At 46.3% G+C, this 12,443-nt stretch overlaps 1 protein-coding gene across 1 annotated transcript in view; it reads right to left on the reverse strand.

Moving 5' to 3' along the window:
• Nucleotides 1-12,443, reverse strand: part of RNF150 (ring finger protein 150) — a 276,332-nt gene that overhangs the window by 34,722 nt on the left and 229,167 nt on the right. Inside the window, exon 5 of the mRNA XM_077476943.1 lies at nucleotides 8,151-8,247. Within this exon, the coding sequence (XP_077333069.1) occupies nucleotides 8,151-8,247 (97 nt within the window). The remainder of the gene's footprint in view (nucleotides 1-8,150; nucleotides 8,248-12,443) is intronic.

The following is a 12,443-nucleotide window of genomic DNA, read 5'->3' on the forward strand; positions in this document are numbered from 1 at the left end:
ACTTGATCCATATAGAATGCATACATATCCAACACTTGAAAAATATGTGTGGGATTAAAAAAAATAAAAACAAAAAAAAATAAAAACAATCATACTCACTCACGCACTCATGTAGATGCAGCACAAATCCGATGCTGCAGCTGTTCACCACTGCCCCCACACCGAGAACTGAACGATCAAAGACTGCTGATTGCTTAGTTGTCGGGTCTGCACTCAGTCACTGCTATTTGCTCTACTCCTCCAGTGCTCCCTGGAGTGCCAGGCTGTGGAGGGGGCGGAAGCAGCTGGTTCAGGCTTTCAGCGGTGCTCTCAGAGGCTGAGCCAGCTGTTGGTCAGGCACCAGGGAAGATCATGACATTATTTGTTGGGATCCCTGCAGAGCCTGAACCAGCTCTGCGAATTCAGCTGACAACAGGTTTCAGCCCATTGTTGGCTGAATTTGGGTCACAGGAGTGCAGAACTCCTGTGCCCTTCAGATGAATAGTCAAAAGAGCCATACTTATCCCTTAAATTATCTATTTTTCATGAAACTGTTTCTTCTTTGTGTGTTTCTGCCTTCTTGTAACGTCCACTGTGAGCTCCAAAACCTCTCCTTTATCCCCTTAACTTACATTTGTTTGGAACGAGCAGCGCACGTTGGCTTTGGTCATGTGCACAGCTGTATACACACTACAAATCCCGCATTCCATAGTCCATATTGGGAGTCAGCAGAAGAGGGTGGCTATATTCCTACATACAGTGGGACCATGGAGAACTAACATAGCCACTCTCTAACAGGAAGTCAGGCCACAGCAGCAAACAATAAGAATTTGGAGAAGGCGGAGAGCAATATAAGATAAGTCTATGAATTAGGAATACATTCTTTAAATTCAGTTTGATTTTTTTTTTTTTTTTTTTTTAGTGTCACTTTAAATTAGACTCCATGATACAAACATTTCTCTCATACATTGTGCATAGTAAAAGTCGTGTGGTTAAAAAAAAAAAAAAAAAAAAATACTTATAAGTCATCAACAAAATCTGTGATATAAAAGACTTTAAAATGTTAGTTATGAAACTTTCTGACGTTGCCCAAATGATCAATCACATGCTTATGCCCTGTGGTAAAAGAGCTGTTTTACAGAAAAAGTTCATTCCTCTTTGTTTTCATACCATACAAACCTAATTCCAAAAAAGTTGAGACTGTGTAAAATACACATAAAAGCAGAATGTAAGGATTTGCAGATCTTATAATCCCATATTTTATTCACAATAGAAAACATATATCAAATGTTTAAATGTAAAAAATGTACTATTTTAAGAAAAAAAATATGGTCAGTTGAAATTGATGCATTAATACATCTCATAAAAGTTGGGACAGGGCAACAAAAAGCTGGCAAAATAGAACCCCAATTCCAAAAAAGTTTACCACGGTGTAGCATCCCTCTTTTTTTAACAACACTCCGTAAATGTCTTGGAATGGAGGAGACCAGTTGCTGGGGCTTTGGTATAGAAATGTTGTCCCATTCTTGCCCGAGCAAATGCTGCTCTAAAATCTGGATATCTTTCAGCATTGATGGTGCCTTTCCAGATGTGTAAGCTGTTCATTCTAGAAGCATTAATGCACCTCCATACCATCAGAGATGTAGGCTTTTAAACTGAGAAGTGATAAGTCAAAAGTATTATGTTTAGTCCGGAGGAAGCGATGCCAATGTTTACCAAAAAGAATGTCAAATTTCGATTTATCTGACCACAGAAAAGTTTTCCACTTTGCAACAGACCATTTAAAATGAACTCTGGCCCAGAGAAAATGGCAGAGTTTCTCAATCATGCTCAGATATGGCTTTTTCTTTGCATTATAGAGCTTTACCTTGCATTCTTGGATGGCACATCAATCTGTGTTCACAGACAGTGATTTTTTTGTACAGTGGGTAAAATAAGTATTCAATACATAGCAATTTTTTTAGGCAAATATATTTCTAAAGGTGCTATTGACATGAAATGTCCACCACATCTTGGTAACAACCCATGCAATCCATACTTACAAAGAAACCAAAACAAAGAAGTTCAGAAATTAAGTTATGTGTAATAAAATGGAATAACACAGGGAAAAAGTATTGAACTCATTAAGAAAGGGAGGTGCAAAAAAGGAATGGCTGAAATTATCAGTAATTAGAAAGCAATTCTGCCCCTTGTCAGTGCAAATTAATATCAGCTGGTTCAGTCCCAAATGATGGCTTATAAAAAGGGGTCTCAGTACTAAGGTGTCGCACAACAAACATCTCATGATGGGTAAAAGCAAAGAGCTCTAGACCTTCACAACCTTATTGTTGCAAAACATACCGATAGCATTGGTTACAGAGATATTTCTAAACGTCTAAATGTTCCAGTGAGCACTGTTGGGGTCATAATCCGGAAGTGGAAAGAACATAATTTCACTATAAACTGGCCACGACCAGGTGCTACTTGCAAGATTTCTGACAGAAAAGTGAAAATAATTATCAGAAGAGTTGTCCAAGAGCCAAGGACCACATGTGGAGAGCTTCAGATAGACCTGAAATTAGCAGGAACAATTGTTTCAAAGAAAACAATAAGTAATTCATGCAACCGCCATGGCCTTTATGTGTCCGCTGACATCCATCGGGGATCCAATCCGATAAAACTTGCTAAAAACAGATGTATTGCAAAACATTTGCCATCTGTCGGATCAGATGACAATATGATGGAAACGGACATGCAGTCCATTTCCATCCGATTGCCCCATAGAGGAGAGTGGGCTGTGTCCGTTTTGCATAGCGGAGCGGACACGGACATGTCATCTGCCTGCTCAGTGGAGAGATCCCCCACTGAGCAGACGGATTCTGCTTAGATGGATCCACTCAGTCTGAAAGGGGCCTAAAAAGTTCACTCGCTGCCATAGCAGGCAATTTGGCAGCACAGTTATGTGCTAGATTGGATGGTGTGTCTAATATTTAATATATGGACTGGTGTGAGCTGTATGAAGCGCAGATGTATTTTAATCAGCAAGACTCATTGAAGTCTTTACACATTACATTACTACAAAACCATTAGGCATTACTCCTGGTTTGTTATTGGACAGCTACTATTAGCAACAAGTTCTATTGTTGTCATACTGGTGAGTATCTCATGCTAGCATTAAGTTGTTGCTAACCATTGGTAATGTCCTGTTTCCAATATACAGATGTGGCATAGAAATCCTTGTGGGCTGTTATTCATTGTCACCATGACACTCAGAATACTGGTGTCAGAAACTATGAAATCAGATCGAGACAGAAGTACAGTTAAATCCCACTTGTTTAACTTCTTGAGATCCGCGCTATAGCCGAATGACGGCTACAGCGCGGACCTGCTTTGCCGGGACGACGTCTATTGACGTCGTCCCGTGCACGAGCGGCCTGTGCGCCCCCTGAGGGGCGCGCACGGCGCGCTCTGTGATCAGAGAGTCTATGAGACTCGCCTGATCACGGATCAGAGCAAGGGGTCAATCCCGACCCCTTACCACGTGATCAGCTGTCAGCCAGCCATGTGATCAGCTGTCATGTGATCACAACACAGCCGGTAATCTGCTATTTTTCCTCCTCACGCTGACAGCGCGAGGAGAAAAAAAAAAAGCCGATCACCGGCGGCCGTGATCGGGACATCAGTCCGGATCACGGTGAGCTGGGGACAGCTCATCAGTGCCCACCTGCCCCCTGCCAGTGCCACCAAAAATATGCCAAAAAGTGACACCCCTCAGTGCCCATAGTGCCACCCATCAGTGCCCACAATCTGCCATGCACACACAGTGCTGCACCTCAGTGCCACATATCTGTGCCCATCAATGTCATGTACCAGTGCCCAGCAGTGCCACCTATCAGTGCCCATCCGTGCCACCCATCCGTGCCCATCTTTGCCCATCAGTACTGCCTTATTTGTGCCACGTTATCTGTGCCTATTAGTGCTGCCTTAACTGTGCCTATCAGTGCCCACCAGCGCCGCCTCATCAGCGCATTTCAATGAAGGAGAAAAATTACCTGTTTGCAAAATTTTATAACAAACTATTAAACATGATTTTTTTTTTATTTTGCATCTTTTTTTTTTTTTGTTTAGCAAAAAATAAAACTCCCAGCTGTAATTAAATACCACCAAAACAAATCTCCATTGGTGGGAAAAAAAATGATAAAAATTTCATTTGGGTACAGTATTGTATGGCCGCACAGTTGTCATTCAAAGTGCATCAGCGCTGAAAGCTAAAAATTGGTCTGGGCAGGAGGGGGGGGTTTAAGTGCCCAGTAAGCAAGTGGTTAATAATAAAAGTAAAAAGAACAAACGTAGTCAAAACATGGCCAAAGTTCAGTAACCGGAACGGATCGTAAGCCAAGCCAGGATCTGTAGCCTGAAGGGATGTCAGCAAAGCCAGTTTTTAAACAGGAATGCAGGTGATAGTTTCTTGTGATGTGACCAAGGCGAAGGCAGAGCTCCTCTGGGCTGGACGGCTTAAGTAGGCAGGACTGATAAACAGGATCAACAACAGCTGGGTAACTGAGATGGGAGCTGGCAATTTCGCCGCTCAGCTGTAGGCCAGCTCAAAGAAAGAAGGGCTGAGCCCAGCCCTGACTGTACCCCCTCCTCAATGACCCCCACGACTCGGAGGACCACCACGCTTGAGGGGAAAACATCAATGGAAATCACAGAGGAGGACAGGGGGCATGTACGTCTGAGGATGAGACCCAAGAGCATTCTTCCGGACCGTACCCTTTCCAATGCACCAGGTACTGTATGTGTCCACAGAACCTACGGGAGTCAACAATGGACTGTACTTCATACTCCTCATAGTTCTCAACCTGTACAGGGTGAAGACGTGGCACCAAGGTGGTTGCAGACCAAAGGTTTTAATAAGGAGTCATGAAATACATTTGAAATACGCATATTAGAAGGAAGGTCTAATGCGTAAGCCACTGGGCTAATCTTGCAAAGAATATGGAAAGGCCCAATAAACCGAGGTGCACGCTTCAGTGAGGGAACACGAAGTCAGAGGTGTTGCTAGACAGGCAAAGTTGGGGGCAAACCTCCTATAATAGCCCACAATGCCAAGGAAAGAACGCACTTGTTTCTTTGTGAGTGGACAGGGCCATTTCTGAATAGCCTCCACCTTGTTTAGTTGGGGCTTAATCACACCCCTGCCTACAACATACCCCTGGTAGCGGGCCTCCTCCATCCCAACCTTGTGCTTTTCTGGGTTCACTGTGAACCCCGCCCTTCAGAGAGCATCCAAGACCAACTGGACGTTCGGTAAGTGACTCTCCCAGTCCTTACTAAAGATGACAATGTCATCAAGATAGGCTCCTGAGAATTCCTTATGAGGTCTCAGGACAAAGTTCATGGCCCTCTGGAAAGTGGCTTGGGGCCCCATGTAACCCAAATGGCATTCGGGCATACTGCCATAAGACGTCGGGTGTGGCAAATGCAGTTTTTTCTTTAGCCTCTGGGGAAAGCGGGATCTGCCAGTATCCCTTGGTCAAGTCAAGAGTGGTGATGTACCGGGCCGGTCCTAATCTCTCGATTAATTCATTGACCCTGGCATGGGATACGTGTCTGGCTTGGAGACTTCATTTAACTTGCAAAAGTCATTGCAGAACCGCCAGGTTGCATTCGGCGTGGGTACAAGGACTATAGGGCTAGACCAGCTACTTGAAGACTCCTCAATGACCCCAAGGTCCAACATGCTCTTAAGCTTGGCCGAGACAATATTCTGGCAAGCTTCGGGTATGCAGTAGGGTTTGAGGTTTACTCGAACGCCTGGGTCTGTAATGACATTATGTTCAATTACCGAGGTTAGGCCTGGTAGGTTTGAAAAAAATGTCTAGATTCCTCTGCAAAAACTCCCAGAACAACTGTTTTTGAGAAGGGGAGCCTCTGCAATCCCTACCTTCTTAATCTGAGCATCAGGGTCTTCTGGGACTTTCGGACTGACTGTCAAAACCTGTCTATCTTTCCATGGTTTGATCAAGTTGACGTCGTAAATCTGGTAGGGTTTACGTTTGGTGGGCTGATGGACTTTATAGTTGACCTTGCCCACCCTCTCAACTATCTCAAAGGGTCCTTGCCATTTGGCGAGAAACTTACTCTCGACCGTAGGCACTAAGACCAGCACCCGATCCCCAGGTTTAAATTCTCTAATCTTGGCAGATCGGTTGTATACACGACTCTGGGCGTTTTGCGCAGCCTGCAAATGTTCCCGTACTATGGGCATAACTTTTGTTATTCGGTCCTGCATTTGAGACACGTGTTCTACCACACTCCGATACAGGGAAGCTTCTTGTTCCCACGTCTCTTTCATTATATCCAGTTACTGAGGCTCGGACTGAGCCCCCCATCGGTGGAGCTCCCTGGGTAGTCCATGCAGGAAACAATCAAGTGTGACTCTTACCACAATCTGAGTGGGCGTCTTTTCCTCAGGTTTCAGCCAATCTTGGAAAAAGTGCATCAGGTGGTAGAGCTGCGCCCTTAAAGCGACAGTCACTCCCAGCCTTGCTGGGATTTCTGCTTTCAGGAGCTTATAATCGCGTGCTGATTCCGGGGCCAAGTCACAAGTCAATGGGAGTCTGCGGTCAGGAAAGGAGCCAGTACATCTGCCCAGTCTTTATCAGGCAGACCCTCCCTTGCTGCAACCCGCTCAAACATAGCTAGGTATGCTTCCACATGGTCTAAGGCCGTCATCTTTTGCAGGGTCCGCTGCACTGCCCCCTGGGGGTCACTCTTTACAGCGGGGTAACCTTTCGTCATTTCAGCCTGCTGGGTCACCATCTTTTGTAATCCCGTTATCTGTTCACTCAGTAAGCGACTTGTTTCCTGTTGTACAGAGACTGTCTGCACCAGGATCTGCTCCTGCCGAGCCTGTGCTTGTACCAGGGCCTGCTGGGCCTCCTGATGGCAGGCCTGCGCTTGTGTATTAGCCAGTACCAGCTGCTTAACCACATCCTCCATGGCTCGTTCAGATGATTTTACTGTCTGTGCAGCTTTAACCCAGGACATGGGATTAGACTGGAACCCTCAAACTGCCCGCATTCTCCACCAATTGTAGGGGATCAGAGGGGTGAAGAGCTGGCTCAGAGGCAGTCCAGTAAAATAAAAGTGGCTTTTATTCAGCAAAACAGCAAAAACATAAGACCAGACAGACTTGTCTTATCACACGGATGTGCACACAGGTACAGCTCACAATTCATCAGCCCACAGGCTTAGAGGTAACAGTTCATGGCTTCAGCTACAGTCTTTTTGTGGTTAAGCTCACCCAGCAGGTACACCATCCAGCAATGGATGTTTCCACACAGCCTGCTGCTGTGTGTCTCTCTCTCCTACTCATCAGCTCCACACTGACACTTTCAGCACATTTGACCATAAGCAGGTTGGAAGGGGAAGTACCTGCCTTCTTAAAATTAACCCCCTCTTAACCCTGCCCCAGGCTGACCCTCTACAATACTTAAAGAATTTCTTGGGATTTTTTGCTCTCCTCCGCTATGTGTCTTTCATGTTCTATCTTAGCCGTCCTTATTGCACCCTTACATTTGTTGTTGCATTCTTTATAAAGTGTAAATGCTGAGGATGATCCCTCAACCTTGTGTTTTTTTTAAGGCCTTCTCCCTTGCTTTTATATGCATTTTACACTGGAGTTTATTACCCAATGGAATGAATTGGCTAATGCCCTAATTTAATATGCTCTTAAAGCAAACCCATCTCTCCTCCGTGTTCTTTGTTCCTAAGATTTTATCCCAATTTATGCCTTCTAGCAAGGTTCGTAGTTTAGTATATCATATCGAACAACAAGAGTGTCGAGAGCCTAGCTTCTAGAATGTATGGGGAGTACCACAAGTCATCAAGGAGCAACTCCCACAATTAATCAGCAGCCTGAAAGGAGGCTAGCTTGGTGGAGATATGTCTCACAAATTAGGAATAAGCAAAAGAGGAGGAGAAAAGGAGAAAAAGAGAAAGGGGAAAAAAAAGGGGGGGGAGGGAAAGAGGGGGGGGGAGAGGGGGGGGAGTGAGGGGGGAGACTCTCCAGAGGGTATAGAAAAAAAAAAAAAACGATAGGGAAGACAAGACCCAATGTTTTAAATAACTGAAAGGCTCATGTATGGACCAATATAAATAAAATCTTTAATGCTTGATGTTCTTACCGGTATGCCCAGTGCTTTGAGAATGTTCATTTTACACATTGGACAGGTGCGGTGATCTAATAACCAAGGATCAACACAGGATTTGTGGAAAAGATGCCTGTAATATGAAGAAGACACAGAACACACATGAACATACAATGGATAATATCACTTTCTCTGCAGCGGAATGAGATGTTATTAAGTACAACATAAACTCCTTGCAAAGAGCAACAGCAGGGTAGAACGCACTATAAGGTGTTCTCAGTGGACCCAATCAATTACAAAATATTAACTTAGAATGTTTTTGTTTACTTTGGGTGCTCCATCTTCTTCCCATAATTCAACATCATAGGTTCCCTTCCCCAAGTAGTTCTTCAGAGATGATGTACAGTATTCATGCAGGCAGGATTGTTGGGGGAAAAAGATCAGGGATAAAAGACGCAGGGCCATCAAATTTCATGCAAGCATTTTGTACAGCCCCATTTGTGTTTTCAGTAAACCTACTACAAGCTCCAGCAACAGGTGAGAGTACTGTAAACGGCTGTGGAGTAAACAAGAATGCTGCTTTATTCTGTACAGACAATAATTAATGGGAACTAGTAGTAACGCAAGTCTTAAGCTCTCCGTCCTCAGGGGTACAGGAGCTGTGGCTGCACCCCTGTATATACCTATGTAAGGTATTTTAATCATTTTCTGAACTTCTGCAGAACAGTTCAGAGCTGAATCTTCTAAACACAAGTAGAAGAACTAAATTTTATGTATGTTACTTTATTTCCTCATTGACCCATGTGGCTCTGAAGTGGAAAAAACTTTCAGTGGTATGGTATAAAATTTCTATGCTTTAGTAAATGGCTTTTTGCTGTCTAGAAACATGGCTAATCACACCAACTGCTGTATGCTTCATGTTAATTTGCCTTAATATGAATTGCATACCCTTTATAACTCACATAAAGCATAGCAAGTAGTAACCTAGCTGGGAACTTGCTAATGAATGTGAAACCAAATTGTATTTTGGACGGGACTGATACATGGATTTCATACTGTAAGAACACAGCAGGGCTGGACTGGGACAGAAATTTGGCCCTGGACCTCACCCAGACCGGCCCCTTACATCAGAGTGTCCCACCAGCAGCCCCCTTACATCAGAGTGTCCCACCAGCAGCCCCCTTACATCAGAGTGTCCCACCACCAGCCCCCCTTACATCAGAGTGTCCCACCAGCAGCCCCCTTACATCAGTGTGTCCCACCAGCAGCCCCCTTACATCAGTGTGTCCCACCAGCAGCCCCCTTACACCAGAGTGTCCCACCAGCAGCCCCCTTACACCAGAGCGTCCCACCAGCAGCCCCCTTACACCAGAGCGTCCCACCAGCAGCCCCCTTACACCAGCGCGTCCCACCAGCAGCCCCCTTACACCAGCGCGTCCCACCAGCAGCCCCCTTACACCAGCGTGTCCCACCAGCAGCCCCCTTACACCAGCGTGTCCCACCAGCAGCCCCCTTACACCAGCGTGTCCCACCAGCAGCCCCCTTACACCAGCGTGTCCCACCAGCAGCCCCCTTACACCAGCGTGTCCCACCAGCAGCCCCCTTACACCAGCGTGTCCCACCAGCAGCCCCATTACACCAGCGTGTCCCACCAGCAGCCCCCTTACACCAGCGTGTCCCACCAGCAGCCCCCTTACACCAGCGTGTCCCACCAGCAGCCCCCTTACACCAGCGTGTCCCACCAGCAGCCCCCTTACACCAGCGTGTCCCACCAGCAGCCCTCTTACACCAGCGTGTCCCACCAGCAGCCCCCTTACACCAGTGTCCTCCCCCCACATGTACTCACAGTTCTGAAGGCAGCTTCTCATCTTCCTCTCTCCAGTCATGTGATAACAAGTGATAGGGGAGAGAGGAAAGAAAGTCGGCCGGCTGTCTATCTCCCCCTGCAGGCTGGAGGGAGCATAACGCCTAATGCTCTCTCCAGCATATGACGGAAGCTTCTCCTCCTGACAGGCAGGGAATCGCGTTCGCTCACTGTCAGAGAGGAGCGGCTCCAGGACTGCACCAGACCGGCCCACTGAGCCATCGGCCCACCGGGAATCTCCCGGTAGTCCCTATGGCCAGTACATGCCTGGAACAGAGGATTACTTATTTCCAAGGGACTGATTTGTGGTGTATGATTTTAGTTATGAAACCAACTGTTCTTAAATATGTTTAACTTTATGTATTCTTTACAGCCCGATAGCTTGAGCCCCATACATAAATTCCTGTGTACAAGCGTACTGTATTTCATTCTGCTACATGACATTTCAAAAAGGGAATGCAAGTGATGTCCCCATAAAAAATAAATCATAGGCATTCCATATCACAGGGCTCCAAATTTTAAGCCCTGAGCCACTAGCCAGGCCTTAAAAGTTACTCGCCACCAGTTGCCCACCCAAAACCCTTCCCTGCCCCTAAACACTCCATCATAAATTGTTAAATGTTTTATGCAGAATTAGGTTCTAAAAAGAAATCTTAACAACAACTTTAACAATATTAACATAAAGTATATCAGTGCCCATCAGTGCAGCCTCGTCAGCGCTCATTAGTGCAGCCTCACAGTGCCCATCATTGCAGCCTCACTGTGCCCATCAAATGCAGCCTCATTGTATCCATAAATGTAGCTCACTATGCCCATAAATGCAGCTCCCTGTGCCCATAAATGCAGCCTCACCGTGCCCATAAATGTAGCCTCACCGTGCCCATAAATGTAGCCTCACCGTGCCCATAAATGTAGCCTCACCGTGCCCATAAATGTAGCCTCACTGTGCCCATCAATGCAGCCTCACTGTGCCCATCAATGAAGCTTTATTGCACCCACAAATGTAGCTCACTGTGCCCATCAATGAAGCTTTATTGCACCCACAAATGTAGCTCACTGTGCCCATAAATACTGCTCACTGTGCCCATAAATGTAGCTCACTGTGCCCACAAATACTGCTCACTGTGCCCATAAATGTAGCTCACTGTGCCCACAAATGTAGGCTCACTGCGCCCATCAATACAGACTCACCATGGAGTGTGTCATGGAGCCGGGTCTGTGTTTGGTGGCGCCGTAGCAAGGTCCTGCCCCCCTGGACTGGCTCGTGTGATAGGCAGAACACTGATTTAATCTATCACACAAGTCTGTCTAGGGGGGTGGGACCTTGCTACAGCGCCGCCGAACACAGACTCGGCTCTGTAACACACAGCCTACATCTCCGTGACACACAAGAGGAGGAGAGAGGGAGGGGAGTGCTGCAGACTCCGCTCAAAGTGGCCACAGTTCAGTCTGGTCCTGCCGCTCTGTGTCCTCCAGTTGATCGCTTCTGGCAGAAGTGGTGCAGGCATTTTACAGGACATCAGAGCGGCGGGGGGGGGGGGGGTGGGCGCTGGGGTCAGGGAAGCCTGCACCGCTTCTGCCAGAAGCGATCAGCCAGGAAGCTGTCAGCCTGGTCCACCCCTGCTCCTCACTCACCCTGCACTAAATTCCACTCGCAAAAGGGCTGCCATATCATATCGAAATACTTCTGTGGAGGGGATTCTAGGAAGCCGATTATCAAGAAAGAAACATGTAGTTCCAGTATTTGAATGTAAAAATACATTGAATTATTTTATTTAATAAATACACTTGCAGAAACGTGGCAATTTATTGAATGGACTGCATTTCAGTGCAGTATTTGTAAGTTAACGAGTGCTCAAAGATGTAGTGATGGCAAATAGGTAGGTGTGCACTGGTGCAGTAGTGATGAGCAAATAAGCGTATGTGGGTGTAGTGATAGTGAGTGAAATAGGTGCACGAGGGCAGTTTTGGCAAATTAATAAGAATGTGTCCGTACAGTATTAAAGTAAATCTGCAAATGCTTGAGTCTCCAGACCCACACTGCAAATATTGAATAGTGCCTGCACATACCTTAACCGGTTCCTGACCTGCTCACACAGATAAACGACAGCAGAATGGTATGGGTGCACAAAACCACGTACCCATGCGTAGTTTACGCCCACAGGCAGGGGGGTGCGCATGCTAACAGCGATCGGATTAGTTGCAGAACCGATCAGTCTTCAGTTCCAGGCCAATGATTACTGGCTGGACCTGCTGATCGGTTCTGACCAACGAAATGCCTCCTCAGCCTGTGTAATGTAAACAGAGGCAGAGGAAGTGAGGTCACTGTGACGGAATGTCCCCCACGCGCCGCTTGAGTGTTTCCGTCAGTAATACTGCTTCCTAAGTCCTGGAGTCCAATGGATCCGGCTATAGGAACCCCCAAGAACTAGACAACACCAGTCTTGGAGTACATCAGGAATCAT

Source organism: Lithobates pipiens, unplaced genomic scaffold (genome assembly GCF_037356315.1).
Source record: "Lithobates pipiens isolate NorthernLeopardFrog02 unplaced genomic scaffold, aLitPip1_a1.2 Scaffold_13, whole genome shotgun sequence".
Classification (NCBI taxonomy): domain Eukaryota; kingdom Metazoa; phylum Chordata; class Amphibia; order Anura; family Ranidae; genus Lithobates; species Lithobates pipiens.